Source organism: Ambystoma mexicanum, chromosome 3q, assembly GCF_040938575.1.
Source record: "Ambystoma mexicanum isolate Mex_15411 chromosome 3q, UKY_AmexF1_1, whole genome shotgun sequence".
NCBI lineage: Eukaryota > Metazoa > Chordata > Amphibia > Caudata > Ambystomatidae > Ambystoma > Ambystoma mexicanum.
In genome coordinates, this window is record NC_090926.1 from 607,012,550 (window position 1) to 607,032,113 (window position 19,564).

Below are 19,564 nucleotides of genomic sequence, written 5' to 3' on the forward strand. Positions count from 1 at the left end.
TTTGGATCAGGTTTGTTGCATGCAGGATTGTCATCCCCGCCACGCTCAGGAAAGAAGTAGTCAGTACGTCCCACGAGGGACATAGAGGAGCGGAGAACACCAAAAGACAGCTGAGGTGCCATGTCTGGTTCCCGTTTCTAGACGCAGCAGTAGAAGAATGGGTGAAGAACTGCCATGCCTGCCAGTGCACGGCTCCTGCGGAACATCCACCCCCGCTCCAACACACACAGATACCCGATCGGCCGTGGGAGCGTGTAGCCATGGACTTCTATGGGCCCACGGAGGCGGGTGACTACCTCCTGCTCCTAATAGACGAACATTCACGATTCCCGATCGTCAAAACAGTCACCACCACCGCATTTCCTCAAGTAGCAGCAGCAATAGAGGAGGTATTCAGCGAGTGGGGGATCCCCAAAATAGTCAAATCTGACAACAGACCCCCGTTCAGTGGATATGAGTTCGGAACACTAGCGGAACACCTAGGGTTTGAACACATGAAGATAACTCCTTGCCACCCACAAGCGAATGGGATGGCTGAACGCTTCATGGCGTCGATCAAGAAGACAAGACAAAGAGCCAGAGTAGAAGCAGTAGATCCGCACCAGGCACTGTGCCGACTCCTACGGGACTACAGAAACTCTCCTCATGAAGCCACCAACAAGACACCTGCCGAGCTAATGCTTCGCTACAAAGTGCGAACCCGCATACCGCGCAATCTGTCCGATGAGGAGCTGCCTGACATGGACGTACTCCGAAGGGACGCGGAAGCCAAAGAGAGAGCAAGACGAGAGACAGATGCTCGCCGCCATGCGGTGATACAAGATTTCCACATAGGGGACGAAGTACTCGTCCAGCAACCAACGGCCAGGAAGACAGATCCGCAGTTTTCCCCAAGCCCCATGAGGGTAACCGCAGTGAAAGGCACGATGGTGACGGCCGAGGATCAGAGCAGAGCTGTCACCAGGAACTGTCAACAATTCAGGCACCAAGATTATATGATTGGGTACTCCCAATTTTTTGTTATCGAGGGGGCGGCACTATCGGTGGGAGACTAATATGTATAAAACAAGAAGTGATAGGTCGCCTACCCCTACCTCAAGACCCTGAATTGGTGATTCAGGGTCTTGAGGTAGGGGTAGGCGACCTATCACTTCTTGTTTTAAACAATTCAGGCACTACATCAGACGACCTTCAAGAGCCAGGTGACCAAGATGAGAGGCCACGGAGAGTTGTAAGGAAACCCATGAGACTTGTTGAAGAATGTTGATTTCGATGTTTGAATATATTGTTCGGGGGTGATGTTGCCAAGCACTCACGGGTTAAGGAGTGCGGCCCCCACCGTTGGAGGCGGAGCCATGTTACGGAAACCGAGGGAGAGAAGGGGGTTTCTGGGTAAGGTGCGATAGGCGCCAGTATTGATGTTACGGAGGAATAAAGAGGTTGTTCCAGTATCTCCGTGTGCGCGTCCTCTTTTCCTGGCCTGTAAGGGCCAACAAGGTTATAGACATAATTCACCTTGGCTGTGTCGAGGTCATAATTGCCAGAAAGCTCAAACACAGGCTGCAAATCATTAGAGTATTGTGTGTATTTTATGCCTGTACCAGCAAGTAAGTCAAACAGAGGATATATGCAGATGTTGAAAAGAGTAGGCGAAAGGCATGCCCCTTGTGGAACCGCCAGATGCTAAGGTCTCTGGCTGTGATTTCAACTCTCCAGTCATAACCCTAGCTAATCTAGACCCAAGAAAAGATGACATTGGACAGGATTGACAAGATTGGAACAACTGATAAGGCTTCCCAGCCTCTCCAAAAGCAGGGAATGGTCCACCAAGTTGAAAGCCTTTGAAAGATCCAGTAGCAATAATAAGACAATCTTGTCCCTTTCAGTGGTAACATAGCAGTCTCAGTCCCATGCATGGCGCGAAAGTCAGACTGATGGACACTGAGTCATTTATTTTCAGTAATATGCTTTTGTATTTGAAGATAGAAAAACCTATCAAGGACCTTTAGTAAAAAGGTAACAGTCGTGATGAGGTGCTAATTCCCTATAACTTCAGGGTCAAGTGTTATCTTCTTAAGGACTGGAGTGATCCAGACTTCCTTAAGAAAACCGGGCACCACTGCCTGAGCAAAGAAGGAATTAAAAATGTTCAAGACTAATGGAGCAAGGCATTGAATGAAGTCCTTGACAATGGTGTCAGGGCAAATATCGCTGGGGAAAACATGAACATTGCCAAACGGACAGCTCACTACAAGAGAAAACGGACTAACACCCGAGCAGTATCCTTGAAATGTCCCAATACAATGGTCAGGCAGGGGCAGGTAATTACTGACCATTACACACACCCGACTTCCATTACACTTCCCCACATGGATAAAAGGTGGAGCACGAGAGCACACTCTGAGCAAGGCAAAGCACACGAGGAAACCAGCAGCTCCGCAATGGCAAATCCCAAGAGGAACGCAAGGAGGCAAAAGCCCTTGACCTTTTCAACAAAAGACCATTACTTTCATGAGCCTTTGAGAATAGAAAACGTAAGACCAGAAATCAAGGCTGAAAAATCCTGCATTATGTGTCAGATATACCCGAGGGCTCCCCTGTGTCGATAGTCAAGGTGGGGAGAATCGTTTGCCGCCATGTTTCTGTCCTTGGGTCCTACAACAAAGCAGCATCAGTGAAGTCAGCACAGCCGGGGAGTTGGGGAGACTGATAGCAGACCGGTCTGTGTTGAAGCCAAGGTTGCAGGCAGCAACATTGTATAATGAAAGCTGAAGATAACAGTGGATGAAGCATATGTGGCAAGCGACGCAAACAGAATTAAACAGCAATTTAGTGATTGATCTTTGAATCCAAGATACAATACCTTAGACAGAGTGGTCCGGCACCATGTGGGTGCTCATTCGAAAGTCTCTGTTGGGTATCCAACTGAAAGGTGGCAAATGTGAAAAGGAAAGGAACTGTGAAATCAAAGAGGTCCTGCAATGGATCATGCAAAACCCTGTGCACATTCGAAAGTCTTCGATAGTAAGAGTATAAAGAAAATAAATGAAGTTGGTCCGAGCCCTACGGTGGGAGATCAGCTAAGAGCTTTGGTTAAAGCAAGTTTGTGTTAAGAGTTATATTTGAAATTGAAATTGGTCTGAGCCCGGCAGAGGGAGACTAATTGTTTTAAAAGGGATCCAAGCTCTGACTGACGGGGGTCTGGGGTGAACAGTGAGTCACCCGAGAAAGAATATCCTATGAACATTGTGTTTAGAGGACTGAGCCTGGATGAGGGGGATCCAAGGTGAAGAACATTGTGGTAAAAGGATCCGAGACCGGCAGAGTGGTATCCAGGGTGAATAGTGAACTGAGTAATTGAGTACTTGTGAAAATCTGAAAGAGGAAAGGAACTTATTTGTTTGTTGCATCAGGCCCTCGGAAAGAAGAGACTTTGAAAGGCAAAGAAACTTGGGCACAGAAGGCCCTGATGCTAATGTTTGAACTGCACCCTCATGCTAGAGAAGCCAGAGAATGTGCTAAGCTCGAGTGTACCGCCTTTTCCAGTGCTGAAAACGTGGGAAGGGACTTCAACAGCCTGAATAGCCTGATATATCATTTCTTTGACACTTGGTTCTTTGGCAAAACATTGCTTCCCACACGATTTGTATTTAGAGGAACGTATTTGCAATATGTTTATTAGTATACACCCTTTTATTGTGACAAGACAACACTACAACTCAGTTACTATTATTTGATCATCATAGCTTGTTCCCATCTATAGATTTAGGATTAGCTAGGTGTTTTTGAAATCCTTTTTAATGTTCAATAAACACCCTTGCACTGTGGTCACTTGTGTCTGTCTTACTGTTATTACCATGCCTTCCTTACACCACCCAAAGTTTAAATACCCCTGGTATGTGAATGTTTTTTATTGCGTTATCCAGGGTGCACTTATGTGTTCAATAAAACACACATACAAATCAACAACATATTTGTTTATATAGATACATAGTCACATGAACACAGATGCATCCTTCCACAAATATTTCACAGAGTCACAAATACACACACACACACACACCCGGCCCCTCCCTTTCCAACATTAGATCTTGTGCAGACATCCTTTACTGTTTTCGCTATGCATCCATGAGAAATTTGCCATCGACTTTCCAAGAAGTGACACTTGGGAGCCGAATAAAAGCCAAGTACTCTCAGCGTTGTTCACCCTTCATATTCCAAGGGCAGACGCCATAACTAGAATGACCAGCAACATCTGGACCACATCTTCTTGTCGTGTCTGGGAGAGGCTGATTGGCAAATCAGGGAGGTCTACCATCTCCATGTGAGCCATGGAAATGGAAGGGGGCGAGTGGCAGGGAATTGGTGACTAAGCAATGCTGGCAAAGAATGCCAGTGTGTGCGAGGTAAGGAATGTGGATTTAGTTATGGGATTGTGCAAAGGGTCTGAATGTTGTAATAAAGGGGGTTGAAAGGCATCTAGGACGTGCTGCAAAGGAAGAACATCAGAGTGTGATGTGTAAAGAAAATATGGTAAATTAGACTGAGGTGCAAAACTGAAAAGGTAGGTCAGCAGACTGAGTGACGGTTGTTCAGATCCGAGCTGGACCTGCATGGCACTGCACCAGATTGTGGGACATGCTCCTCACCATTATTTTTTTCTGATGGTGTAATGCATACTTGCTTTATGAAAATACGTTAAGAATCCTCTATCTGGTGACTTGGTGCTTTGAGATTTATAGAATAGCGCACCCGTTTAACCCCTGAATGACAACTTTGCAGAAAGTGTTTTGTTGATTGTAATATTGAAGATGGAAAAGGAGAAGTTGGATTCTCCCCTGCTGTCTAAACTGGAAACTGTGCAAATAGGAAGCCATGGCTCAATCACACTTCACACAGTAAGTGATCCTGAGCAAATAATATCAGTGCACCGTATTTTCCTTACCTATCTGTACAGGATATTAGACATTTACGTATTGCATATAGGCGGGGAGACAGGATGCCAGGTGATGACCTGATGTTGCGGGTGCAGGAGGTAGGCAGGGTGCTAGGAATTTCAGTTTTTTCGGAGAGGCAGGAAGCCAGGTCTGGGTCTTTTGCTGTAGTTCTGTTGTTCTGGAAGTTGGGGCAGAAGTTGGGGCAACTGCATTGTTTTGGCTTTGGACTCTGCACCATGGGCCAGAATTGTACTTGCCCCCCACATCAAGTAGTGCCAGTCTTCCCCTGCGCTGAACGGCATGCGGTGGGCCGAATGTGTTCTACCTGAATGAAAAGTGGTGGACAGAACTGCTCCACTTGACAGCATTGTGCCTCATGCGCCACTTGACAGCATTGCACCTCCTCACATTGCACGGATTGTGATGACCCTAGGTAGCCTTGCGGAGCCTCAGCTACCCGACAGTACTCGGTTGCCTCACCATACACTTATTATGGCACAGTGGAATGCTCCCGCCTTTCAATGTCATATCACCTTGACAGCAATTTTGTGACTCACCCTACTTCAGGATGCACTGCACTGGCCTCCCAGAGCCTCATGCAAAGCATGTGGGAAGCATGCCAGGATACACAAAGCAATGCCAAAATATGAGGGAAGAACTTTTGTAATCGATTTTTCAGCATCCCCACAGACTAGGCTCCAAACAGCTCGATGGGGCGGGAAACGAGGGGGAGTTGTCATTTTGAGAAAGTCTAACCACTGACTTAAATTCTCTCATGTAAAGTCTACAGACTTTTGGAAGCCAGTGTTACCAATACTGCCAAGAGGAACCAACAAGATGTTCAAAGAAGAAGGCATTTTCCTGAATTGAGAGAGAGATTGAGATGTACGAAAACACAGCCTGGCATGGCATTTAGTGGGCATCTAGAAACAGACAGGGCATCGCACCAATGATCCTAGGACAGTCACACCTTAGTGACTCTCAGGAGAAGCTGGAGGACATGGCGCATAGGTCAACCGATAAGCAGAGTCAATTTATCCATGTCCATTAATCGGCATGCAGTGCCTGTGGGAGGAGGGACGCGCTATAATGTACATGCATTCCACACAGTGACCAGGTGATGTTCAGTCACAGAGCGATGGGTGGCAAGTGCTAGATGTCTCTTTCGATTCTGGATCGAGCTAATGGAAAGCACATCTGTAGAGTTTACAAATGATAATGGAGTGCTAATAGGGTGTTTGCTCGCCCTTCCTTTCACACTGTACATGAAGATAAGAAGCTCAAACGGGGCCTAAAAATCCAATTTTAAATACCTAAAATAAAGGGCAAGGAGTCAAAGCAATAGATGCATTTTTCCTACATTAGATACACTATGCCTGAACGTCAGGGTTACTAGACACATGTTTCACTCCATTAAGATCAAAGGGTTTAGGTTAGTCTGTAAGAACCTGAGCTTCCAGACCGTGCGTTGCCGCAAGATCCAACAATACTCGGCACGCACGGAGGATACAGACTGTGCTGCATAATCCTTCATCACCGAGTTCCCTGGACAGGATGTACTGACCGGCTGCAAAGGAAAATCCTTGATGCAGCACAACCAGGCATTGTCCTGGATGCAGGATTTGATTCTGCTCCACCTCAGATATGCTAATCCAGGCAGTGGACATATAATCTTTTATAAATGGGCCTTGTTTAGGCCTTGTTTAGTGCTCCTTCTGTCATGTTCGTGGTCTCAAGCCACTCTAATCTGAAAAAAGACAGGGGGTAAGGGGTATTTGAGAGCAGAGGGAAAGGCAAGATGTAAAACCCACTGCATTGATGAGTGCAAATCAGAAGTGACCACAATCTGGGAGTTTGGGAAAGTCTAGGTGAGTTGGGTTGGGACACAGTGGCTTTGTGTTTTTGCATAGAGAATCCTCTGGTACTTTGATATAATATGATATGGCATTTATAACGCACCTATACACAAGTGTTTCAATGCGCAACGAGGCCTGGGAGTGGAAACAGAGGGAAGACAAAGACACCGATCCTACTAGGCCAGGTGATATTGAGATCGTGCAAGTGCAGGGGAGGGGGGGAGGGGAAAGTGAGGATGGAAAGGAGAGGGGAGGGGATAGTTCAGTACATAGGATAACTTTAAGATAAAGACAATACATAAGTAAGTAAATAAATAAAAGTGCGGCTAGGAGGTGGCAAGTGCTAGTAGGGCTGTAGGAATGCAGAACTGTCCCCAAGTGCAAGGGTTGCCAGGGGGGCAAGTGCAGGTGTGCAACTGGTGGGGAGGGGATCTAGGCCCGAGATCAGAGGGTAGCCAGGTAACCAGTGGAAGTTCAGATTCAGTGAGGAGATCAGCAGGGGAGAGGAGGAGAGAAAGCAGACGTGCTCTCACTCGTACTGATAGGATTTGCCCTGCGAGCATGAGTAGATCTGGGAATGTTCTGCGGTGGGATGAGAGTATTGATAAACAATAGAAACCATGTGATGGGAAATGTATGGGATGGGGGAGAAATCAGTACTGGGCGTTTGTGTGAGGATTGCTGTAGTGAGTCTAAGTTGCAAGAGGGGGGTGATCATGAGTTTAGTGGGTGGGAAGGTTGGTTATTCGTGGCCATGTCGTGTGTGTTAGTTCAGGTTGCATAAGCAGTATCAAGGGATGCAATTTCCTATCATAGGAATATCCGGAGTTCCAGAGCTCAATTGGAATGTGATGGGGCGTCTAGGACATCTTGCATGGTCCATGGGGGGGGATGTCTCCAGTTTATGATTTTGATGGGAATCAGACTTGACATCCTGTTAAGCATCGGGTTTAGGCTGGGTGTCCTATTCCGGTGTATCTAAGAGGAGGGCTACTTGCAGGTGTGGCATTTCTCCCACTCCAGTTGTGCAAGTTAGGAAAGTTTCACAAAATTGGAAAGCGGAATCTCCAAGTGATTGTGTAGGATGCCTTACACGTGATGTGTGACTTGCATTGAAATGACCAATATGGGTTAGTATCCTTAGTGCACAGTGGAGTGTGAGGTTTCCTCTTTAATGGAATGCATAACACATGCTGTTGTGCTACTTTCTCTTTTAAGGGTATCTGAAGTCCTTGGCTTCCTAGCAGCAGGGTGGGGCATCGGGTGCATGCTCTGCAGTGGGTGATACTTTACATGCATTGGTGTTTGCTTGATGTCAGTGCATCAGTAGTCGTGGGTTGGGTGTGTTTCTGGTTCCATCAATCCAATCTTAATGTGCGGTGTGTTTATTCTCATAGCTCCTTCCTATAGTTTGATGAGGAGCAAGGCAAGAGATCCTCCTGAGTGTGATGTCCTCCAAGCACTCTCTAACAGAGTTTAGAAGATATAACTGTGGATGACTCATCCTTGCCTTTCCCCACTAAGTTCGATTGGCTGGATTTCAGTGTCTTGCCACTGGCAGTTCTATAAGCAATACCCAACAGGTGTCCATTCTTATTTCTTGCTTTAGGAGAGCTGAAGTACCTCCTTTTATAAGGAATCGTGTGCTCTCCACGCGCGAGAGGTTATCCAGTGTACGCAATGTTCTTTAATCGAGTGCGACCTATTGGTAGTCACGGCACATGGTATTCCTACAATTTGTTAAAGAGACAGGTCTTTACCCGTTTCTGAAAAGTCAAGTGATCCTTTCACATGCTAACATGCCTGGGCATAGTGTTCTAGATTGTAGTGGCCAGAAATGGGATGGAAGCAGCCGCTTGCAATTTCCTGCTGTACTGAGGGACTCATCACTGAAACGGCCTCGCTGGATTGTAGTATCTTGCCCATGTCATAAAGGGTGACATTCTTCTGAATTACTTCCGGACCCACGCTGTGGATTTCCCGGTGGGTGATGGAGAGTGTTTTCACAGGAAGCCTGTGCAACCCTGGGATTCTGGGGAATCGTGGTCCCAACTTTTGAATCTCAGCAGGAGTTTGGCTGTGGTGCCTGTGCCCTCTAAATAAATGCTGTTGTCATGGTTTAATCTGCACAGTACGAGTGTGAGAACAGCAAGGGTTCTCTCGGGGGGAGGGGGGAATGCCAAATAAGGAACAATGTGGCAAATGGATCTAAGGTTAAAAAAGCAGTTTGAGAAGAATAGGCAAACAGTGTTGGGCAGATGCAGTCATTAACCGAAAGGGTTGTAGAAGGGGTACCTTCCACCTGAGATATGCTCTGAATTAAGGAAGGAAGGAAGGAAGGAAGGAAGGAAGGAAGGAAGGAAGGAAGGAAGGAAGGAAGGAAGGAAGGAAGGAAGGAAGGAAGGAAGGAAGGAAGGAAGGAAGGAAGGAAGGAAGGAAGGAAGGAAGGAAGGAAGGAAGGAAGGAAGGAAGGAAGGAAGGAAGGAAGGAAGGAAGGAAGGAAGGAAGGAAGGAAGGAAGGAAGGAAGGAAGGAAGGAAGGAAGGAAGGAAGGAAGGAAGGAAGGAAGGAAGGAAGGAAGGAAGGAAGGAAGGAAGGAAGGAAGGAAGGAAGGAAGGAAGGAAGGAAGGAATAATACTTATTGCAACAATGGAATCATCTCAAGGTGCGTTTCCACTTCATTGCATCCACTAAAGGCAGTGAGCAACCAAGCAGACGCTGCTGCGATTTGTTCTGAAAACAGTTAACTGATCATTATTAAGTAGGTCTAGAATGAATGCAGACCTGAAGCAAAAATGTGGCCAAACATGATTCAACAAGAACATTCCAAATTCATCATGAAATCATGACAGCGTTGTCAATAGAGTAAAGAATGCATTAAAAGGCATTTGCATAAATCTTTCAAGGGGTGAGAGTCGTGGTTACCACCATGATCTGGAACAACGCTGCATGCATGCACAGAACCCATGAACACACCGTGCACTATCAATGTACCAGATTAGGCCAACGCAAAGCAGATCAAGATAAGTCCCTCAAGGTACAAGTCCCCAACCATCAAACATCTCCATATCCCAACCAAGCTGAAATTACTTCCGAAGACTTAGTCAAACATGCCCTCGAAAAACAATGGACCATGGGAAACAACCAGTAACTCACACATGTAAATTCACTAATCTGAGACCCATTCACACACCCACCCGATCATTGTAGCCATGCTGCCAATCTCCAGAGTTCTATCACGTTTCTGTATCTGTAAGCAGAAGGTTAAATAAAGTACCTTACAAGGTACAAAGGATCATGGTTTATGTTAAAGAAAACAAAAAGAGATACCTAAATGTGCACCTTTAATGTCTATCACAATGGTACTATCGTGGCCCAGGGCTCTCAGCCAAACCTCCTCCTTCTTGATAGACGTCTTCCATCGCTCTTCAACTCCCCCCCCCATCCGGCCACCCCTCCATCCCTCATCACCGAAACCTCCAGTGGTGCCTCCCACCCCTCTGTCCCCTCTCGCAAATCATTTAAACGGGGCAACCAGCTTCACTTAGCTATCCTCCTCTCTCGCTCTGCTATCAAACACTCCCCTGACATCTGTCGCCTCCTTGAAGACCTTGACATTGACGTCCTTGCTCTCACCGAGGCGTGGTTCAGGGCTAGCTCCATCACTGCTTTTGACACTTCTCCCTGAGGGCTACAAGATCCTGTCCAATCCCAGGCCCTCCCTGCCTGGTGGTGGAGTGGGTTCCTGTCTACATCATCCAGTCTCAAAACTACTCATCATTTGAAAGCCGAGTCTGCAGGCTATATGTCTCTCCTATCTTCTCTCTTACTCTCGCTACACCCACAGGCCCCCTGGACCAACCTACCTCTTCCTCTCAGAATGGACAGACCTGTCCTCCTCTCTTCTTGCCTCCTCCCCCAAAGGTATCACCTTGGGGACTTTAACATCCATCTTGACTCCCCAGGTGTGGCTACTGTATCTTTTTGCGACCTCTGCGTCTCTCTTTCGCTCACTATCCTTTCCTCTGGCCCAACCCACTGTGCCGGACACACCTTGGATGTTCTCATCTCAACAGACATCCCACTCGCCCACCCTCTTACTAATCCTCTCTCCTGGACTAACCACTCTCTCCTTTCTTCCCACCTTGACCTCCCTTTCCCCAGATGATGCCTACGCCTGCATTGCCAGTCTCCTCCGTCATTCGACAGATTAAGCATGTGTCAGTCACTGCATTTGCCTCTTCCTTCATCTCTCCTCCTCCCTCTTCTTTTGACTCTCCTTCTGCCCCTGTCACAAGGATCTGCATGAAGCCTGCCTCCAAATGCAAATCTTGATATAACTTTGACCTGTCAGCTTTGAAATACAAGTGCAAAGCTGCAAAGTGGAAGAGGCATACATCTATCTCATCCTCGGACACCTACCCCAAAGGCAATATCGTCTTGCCATCTGTTCCAAGAAGAGGGCTCATGTCCAAGCCTGAATCTCTGGAGCCATCAATAACACAGCTGAACTCTAAAATCTGCAAGGAACTTTATAATCCCACTGCAGTCTCCTCCTCTCTCCCAGGCCCTATGCACTGCACTGGCCAGCCACGTCTCCTCCAAAACACAGGCCATCATGTCCTCTCTGTCTTCTGCCCCCCTCCGATCCAACCCCCTTCCTCTTGCCTCCCTTGGTTCCCTTCTACCCCTCATACTCTCCTCCTTCTCTCCCACTAAACCAGACGAGGTCTCTAGAATTGTCTGCTCTATGAAGGTCTCCTCTAAACAGGTGATCCCCTACTCCTCCAGAACCATCAAGGACAACATTGCCTCTCTCGTTCCAGCCATGGCAGACCTCTGCAACCATTGCTTCACCAGTGGCTCCTTCCCACAATCCCTTAAACACTCTCTTGTGCACCCTCTTTAAAAAGGCTACCTGCTGACCCTTCTTGCCCGGCTAAACATCGCCCTATCTCGATCACCCCTTTTTTGGGCAAACTCATGGAGAAGCTGCTCATGCCTCAACTGCCTCAGCTGACCCTCCACACTGAACTGGCCTGGCTGCCTCCCTGACCACAAGTCCGGTTTCAGGGGATACAGAGGCACGGAAACTGCTCTCCTGAACACCCATGAATATCTGCTCTCTAACCTGGATTCAAACACACCCTCTGTTCTGATCCTACTTGATCTGTCTTCTACCTTTGATGCAGTCAACCACTCCATCCTCATAAACCATTTCCATAATACCCTAGGCATCTCAGACACTCCCAAGTGCAAATGGGTCCTTTTCTTCTCTCCTTCACCTCACTCCCTACCTGTGGCGTCCCTCAGGGCTCTATCCTATGGCCGTGGCTCTTCAACATCTACCTGGTCTCTCTCGCCCACTTGATTTCCACCTTCTCCCCCTCATTTCCGATGTTATACAGACAACGCACAGCTATCCTTCAAGCTGCATTCCTCAATCTCCTCCCCACTCCTCTCTCATAACTGATTGCTATTCAGGCATGATGTTCTGCCATTGATCTCTTCCTTAATGCCAGTAAGATGGAGATCCTTCTCATTGGGATGCCTGCTCCTTGCTCCCCGCCCCTTGCTGGTCAGCCTCTTTGGGCCCCCTCCTTTCACCTCCTTGTGAGGCAAAAAAATGTCATCTTTGACTCCTCTCTCTTTCTCTCCACACATCACAGACCTGTCACGAAGTCCAACTTTCTGCTCCACCTCCTCAGGGGCATTCTTCCTTTCCTCACCTTCCCCCAGAAAATTAATGTCTCCAGAGCCCTGGTTCTCTCTAGGCTAGAATCCTGCAAAAACCTCTTCCTCAATCTGCCTCTTTCCTCCCTTCGCCCCCTTCAACTAATCCAGAATAGGACTGCAAGACTTATCCTTGGCCTCAAGTCCAGGGACCAAATCTCTCCAGCCCTAAAATTTCTCCACTGGCTCTCCGTAACCGCAAGGATCAAATTCAAGACCCTTTGCATCATCCACAAGGCTGTCTGGGGACTCAGACCTCTCTACACCCATCTTTCCCTCCCTAAATACCTCCATGCTAGAGTTCTTTCGGTCCTCTGACTCCAACTCTCTGCAGGTCAGACATTTCTCCAAGCAGAGAATGGAAGGTGGATCCCTTTCCTCAGCTGGTTCCTCCCTCTGGAACAGCCGTATTGCCACCCTCAGACTTAAGCCAGATCTCCTTAAGTTCCGGAAACATTCCTTTTCTCCTCTCCCTAGCTAACATTCTGTCTGCCACTGTGACTGGAGCCTGGTTCCTTCAGAGTCAGACAGGGGCCAGACCAGCCCCCTACCAGTCCCGCCAGCATCCCTTGCCAGCACTTGGCCTCTGGCTCCCTTCCCCGACTAGCCCGACCCTGGTCCACCCTGTCCACTGCACTCACCCTCCCATTTTCCCTGACATGTGCCTTCTTGGCCCCTGGGCACTTGCCCACCAACTCCCTTGGGGCATGCCACTCCTGCACTTCTCCCTCTATCCCCACCCCCTCTGCACTGATCTTCTTGTTCTTGCACAGTAGGATTGTCACAAGGCCAATATAACCAATTTTTGTTCTACTTTTTTTCCTATGTTCCCCTCCCCCAACTTGTTTCAGCGCCTGGAAACACTTGTATAGAGGCGCCATGCAAATGGCCAATAAATAAATAAAAAATAAAGCCTGGTATTCTGGTATGTATGTTGTAAATCTCGAACAGCGATCCTGCAAAGACCTCTGTTCTGGAATCAGGATACAATTTCTCCTGTTAGGTTGGACACCACAAAACATCTGTACATCAAGTAGGAACTTAATGAGCTGGATTTCAGATGCCAGAGCCTCACTTATCCTGTTGAAATATTGTCCATGTACAGATTGTACGCTAAATACCTGGCTTGTGCTAATCCGAGTACTTGTGTAGCTGCTGCCACCATGATCGGTCATAACATATCTTCATAACCATATCACCAGGTATGACAAGTTTAAGCACCCTTTATGGCAATATTGAATTTTGCTTTGGAAAATCATGACAAAATAAAGAGGGACCTCTTGGTGCCCGGTTGCGTTGGAGGACATGTACCGCCGAGTTCAGAAACGCTGGTGGAATTTCATGGCATACATCTTCCATTCATGTGTTTGAATCCATGTGTCTCTCGATGTGCACCGAGAATCCGGAAATATTTGACAGTTGTATCTCCATCGTTTCACCTTCATGTTTTATAGGGAACAGAACATGTGCTTCTGCAAGATCCCCCTCCCAGGGGCATGTCAATGTCAGCTATAGGCATTGGCAAACTACTTGTTGAGATAAATTGAACGACCCAGTACTTGGTTGGTTCTAGAGCAGAGGCTTAGACAGGGTAGGGCCTGAGTGGGCAAGGCCCACCCAAAACCTGTAAATGCCCACTCAGCAGCTCTGTGTGGGCATTTACAGATGTTAATGTCACTGTAATGGGCCCAACTACATTAGCTTCGAGCCCCACTAGTTAGACAATCCTGGCTACGCCTCTGTTCGAGAGTCCACAAACTTTTCAACTTATTCAGAAATTCATCCAGAAAAGTTTGATGTACAACCATGGTTTAACAATGGAGGCCTTCCGGAGAGGACAGGTGGCTGCCATCTCTGGCATGGACATAAAGCATGCCAACTGCCCTCCTGGGGCCTGGCAAGCTTTGTTAGGGCTTTCTGATGTGTTATTTTTAAATTCTATTTCACAGACTCTTGCTGGAAATTCCATGAAACTGTTATTTTTTGTTGGGTGTTGTGCAAGGTGGGAGGGCATCATATGTAATTTGGGGGTGCATATGTGTCATGGGGAATGCTAGGTTTATCCACCCAAAAGTGATTTGTGAATAGTGCCACCTTTCAAACTTGCAAAGCAGTGACTTGGGAATAGTGGGCGGTCACTTTTTGTGGGTTTCCCTGATTTTACTAAGACTGCACAGCTGAGCATTACCTGCATCATCTAGATTTCGGAACAGGATCCGTGGCAGCTGCACGCCAAAGCACCTTCCAAACTGACCGCGTGATTAGGGGAACAATCACCCACTGAGCCAGCCTATCGAGCCTCAGATTCCCCCACAGTTAATGCATAGTCATATGGCAAGAAAGGAGGCACATTGGTTCCCTATCCAGGAAAGGAGTAACCTCAAAATCCTTACTATCACCCACAAATGCCTTCTGAATACAGCACCAGAGTACTTGGTCCAAAAAATAGTCAAAGCCAACCCTATCAGACCTGTGAGGTCAACCTGCATCCACCGTATCGTGACTCCGAAATTCAAACGTGCCAGAAGAGGAGGTGCTAGCTTCCCTGCAGTAGCGGCGTCTCACTAGAACTCCCTTCTTCCCTCGCTAAGAGCAGACAACTCACTGGGCCTTCAGGAAAACTCTAAAAAAATGTGTGTCTCTTCTCCTGAACATTGCCTTCAATGACCACAGACATTGGGAGCGACGAGGCTTGACTTTGTGCTCCACACTTACCTGTTTGTTCATTTTTCCCCCATGTGTATGCACCGTGTAACTGGTTCGCAACAGTGCCTTAATGACCCTGTGCTTAGGCGCTTTACAAATAAATAAATAAATAAATAAATAAATAAATAAATAAATATGACGAAAGTGTACTGCAAAATTGGCTTTCTGTCATGGAGACGGTATTTCACGGCTAGCAAACCCTACTTAAACTCTCTAACAGACCAAATGCACGCGGACTGCACCAACGTAGGGTAAGCAAATTGCCATTTCTATGCCACACATCTGCCACTGTTGTCACCACATAACTCCGTTAGCCTGCCCAAAGTGCGGGGAGGAGGTGGCAGGCAGTAGGCATGAACCTTGATACACAGAAATAATCTGCCTTCATTTTCATTGGTTACCATCTGTTGTTGAGGTCTTTCATTATATCCCAGTTAACCTGGCAGAGTCAGAAGACTCCTGGCTTCTTGGGCTTCCATAATGTAGGTTTCTCTAACCCATCCCCCTGTAATTCTGACATATTCATGCTCACCTCAGTCCCAGTGTGTCCCATTTCAGCTCTGTTACCATACACTCCACTCTGGCCTCCTTAGGAGTATGCCGGCAACAGGGAAAACGTGACATTTTAGATACTGCTTGTTTTTAAAGTACCATCTAATTAGGGGCTTGAATCACCTGGGATGTTATTGCATGGGGCCGACGGAAGTACTAGATGAGGAAAATAGAAGTTATTAACTGACTGCAAAATTGTGATGTGTCCCAGGTAGTAACATACTATATGACCCCCTTGTTTTAAGTTCCTCATAGCACATACATTGGTGTGTAGTCTCGCAGCCATTTTGTTGCTTTATAAAAGTTGTATCCGAACACATGATATGGGGCCTCACTTTAAGCATGTTGGTAGTGGAGAAAAGAAAAAAAACACGCCATTTTAATAGGTGATGTTTTTAAAACAAATTTCAAGTTATGTGTTGGCATTGCATGGGACATGTACCTCATGGTGCACTGACATACTACATGGCATACTACATGGGATAAATGCGAGATAGTAAATGCATGCAGTACTTTCTATACTGCAGTAATGATTGCCATCATGGTATATCTCAACGCATAATGAGGTATTATGTGGAAAATTAAAAATAAGAGTTATTAAAAATACCAGGTTTTTACCAATACCGCCAAACTCATACTGAAACCCTACATGGGTACCCGTCTTGCATCTAACTCACTGAGGACGGACTGAGACCTAGGGCTTTTCAGAACCATTCCTTGCACCTGTTCATGTTCCCCCAACTGCAACCCCTGCTAACTGCCCCCATGACCCGCCGCACCCTCCGCTGTGCATCACTTCCTTCTACTGCACGGTTCTCCAACCTGCAGTCCTCCAGCTGTGTTCGAACACAGGCCCCATGATCCTTCACCATTGACAATGCCGACTAGGGCTGGCGGGAACTGTGGCCCAGAACATCTGTTTAGCCAAAGGTTGCAGACCCCAGTTCTAGTGTATACAGTGCTCTCCTCTGGCAACCTCAGCAGCGCCTGCGCGAGGAGCAAAACTTTACAAACTTTGGAACACATTCCAAGCGTTGTATTAGAAGTGTTAATACCACCAAACGGAATTACTGTTACTACCAGTGCTAACAGTAATTCACAGCCTGGTTATGCGTGTTTAGTACTTTCCAATCGGAAGTCCCATCTGACCTTATTAGAAAGTGGCACTGTTACTGCAGGAGGTAATGCTGGCACTGTGAGTGGGGGCAACACCTCCACTCACAAGCAGACATTTACAGGCCATGGATTAAAAAAACTCACCATCGGGCAGTGGTAAACAGGTGGTATTCGGAAATACCGCCTATGTATCACCTTATCATAATGAACCTCTTTCAATTTAAGACTGGGGAATTCTATGTGGTAAAGGGCTTGAAGCCAAGCAAGCTGCAGCCTTGCCCACTGCCCACGCCTATTCACACAGCAGCTGAAGTTATCAGCAAAACAATGTCTGCGCTCCGCATCAAAAGCGTGTTCTCGCCCTGCGAACGCGGCAACTTTAGGCGACGTTATATATAGTATTGTTCTAATACATAGTTTTACAATTCATTGTAAAAGAGACTGTTGCATCTTTAACGTCAAGAGATCACGCAAGAGTGCAAGGGAGCGCGGGGCTGCGTGATCCTGCAGCGTGAATTGCCTCCCGCATAATAACTATCATTTGCAGATGTTTCTCTGCAGTAATTGGCCGTGTGTGTCTGGAAATTGCTGGTTGTGCGCGGGGGTTCTCTGTTCAGCGCCTCCTGGTGGCCAGCGGGGAATCTCAACTTCGAGTCAACTCCAAAGACAGGCTGAAGGGAGGATTACACGGTGCGCCCGACTGATACGGCAGCTGATACGGCAGCTAAGATACCAGGCACTGTAATCAGAGGAAAGGGCGCTGCCCCCCGACACTCCACCGCCAAAAGTACGCAACCAACAATGTCGCGAACATCCTAGCGTGTCATCGCGCTGCACAGTGTTGATAAAGCAAAGCACGACACTCGTCGTAGTGAAGCACTGCTCTTGCATTTACATAACAAACTCCAGCACTTCTTAACAGATGTGGACTAGCAGACATCTCGGTTTCCGGGATGACTACAGGGGGGCTTGCATGCCCCCCTTTAACCAGAGACACTGCACAGAATAGATGGTGTCCCCATCCTTGTACGCGCCACTTATATATACAAACACCACCCACACAAAAACAACCCCCCCCCCGCGACCATCCATACATCCCATTGCTAGCCGACCGCCCACACAAACCCACCGCAGTCATATGCATGCACCTTATACAAACACACAGACCCACGTCCTTAGAGACCCCCCCTCCCCTTCTGCATCCCCGTGTACACTACAGAAGCCCTCATTGGCCGCTTCAGACTTACCTCCAGGATCTGGACGTAGCTGGCAGGGAACCAGCCCCGACCCCCGCCTTTCTCCCCTTCCCACCAGCCGCCGTCCAGCACCTGCAGCACCTTGATGAGCTCCCCGGCTTCGAAGCGCAAGCCTTGCTGGTGTTGCTCCCCCGAGAAGGGGTACAAGCTCCGACAGAGGAGCCCTGAAAGTGCAGGGGAGCCGGACAGGGCAGGGGCCGGCGGGGCGGTAAGGGCAGGCTCGGATCCTCCAGACATGGCAAGTGGTGCGAAACAGCTGGATGAAGGATGGCAGAGTTACCTGCCTCCGGTGTCCCTCGCTGCTGGGGCTCACAGGGAACCCCCCATGCGCCCTTTCAGTTCCTTTTCCAGGCGTTCGGAACTTGTGCAGACGACGAACTCCAGCAGGACGCAGTACCCCTCAAGTGTTGGGGGCTTGGGGGTGGGCAGTCTCCTGCACCTGGTTCTCCCCAGTGCTCGTACTCTCCAGACACGCCAGGGGCCCCAAGTGTTCCCTGTGGGGTCCTCCCTTGATTTTCCGTCCAGTTGTTGTTGCTGATGTCGAACCGTACAGGTGGGTGAGTGAAGCTCCCTGCCCAGCAGGGTGCTGAGATCCCTGTCCCCGAAGAGTCTTACTGGCCCTCCTCTCAGAGATCACACCGAGCGCCTCATAGTCCCCCGAGGCTCCTCTCCAGTGGCCCAGTCTCTTTAATGCCGGTGGTGATGATTAACTCAACAGCAGGATCGCCCCTGCTGTTCGACTAGTCGCCCCCTTCCACGCTGCGCAAGAGTGAGCCTCTAGCAGCTTCCTGGAGCGCACAGTGCCTTGGTCGAGCCGTGGGCTCCTCTCCTCCGAGTCGAGTGTGCTGGACCCCCCCAGCAGGACCTCGGAACTTTGAGCAGGCTGTTGCGCGCCCGGCTCCGACTCTGTGCAGTTCCCCTTTTCGGACCCGAGCTGCTCTCCAGAGAAAGGAAACTGATCTCACTTCGGCTTTGCCTGAATTTTGTCAGCCTTTTTTTTTTCTTTCACAATCTGCTACTCCAGCATGTGTTATCGATGTGCATTATCAACAAAACAGCAACGAGCTGGCGTGTTCCGAGTGTGGCTGGCACTTGCGGTGACCTCTGGGCACCTTCCTCATGTGGCCAGCGGCTCTGCTAACTTCTGATCCATGGTCCACAGCCCCTCGCCTCCCACATCCTCGCTCCGCAGCTGTACGCACTCTTCTGGTTCCCCTTCACCATTACCGTGGTATCTCTAGTAGATCTCCATTCGCTTTCGTGCACATTACCACATCGATGTAATAGAGAGGTACGCTGGTTTCGTAACATTCTGCTTTATAGGAGAAAATAACGACAATGCGAATGCATCGCAGAAAGAATGTAACACACCACAGCACTGCCTCTGGATAACAGTCTGAGCACTTTCA

The 19,564-nt window shown here is 48.1% G+C and overlaps 1 protein-coding gene across 1 annotated transcript in view; it reads right to left on the minus strand.

The window, feature by feature from the left end:
- GAS7 (growth arrest specific 7) overlaps nucleotides 1-19,362 on the minus strand; it is a 1,527,668-nt gene extending 1,508,306 nt beyond the window's left edge. The window contains exon 1 of the mRNA XM_069654478.1: nucleotides 18,147-19,362. Coding sequence (XP_069510579.1) covers nucleotides 18,147-18,392 — 246 coding nt within the window. The 5' untranslated portion in view covers nucleotides 18,393-19,362. The remainder of the gene's footprint in view (nucleotides 1-18,146) is intronic.
- Between the last annotated feature and the right edge of the window lie 202 nt (nucleotides 19,363-19,564).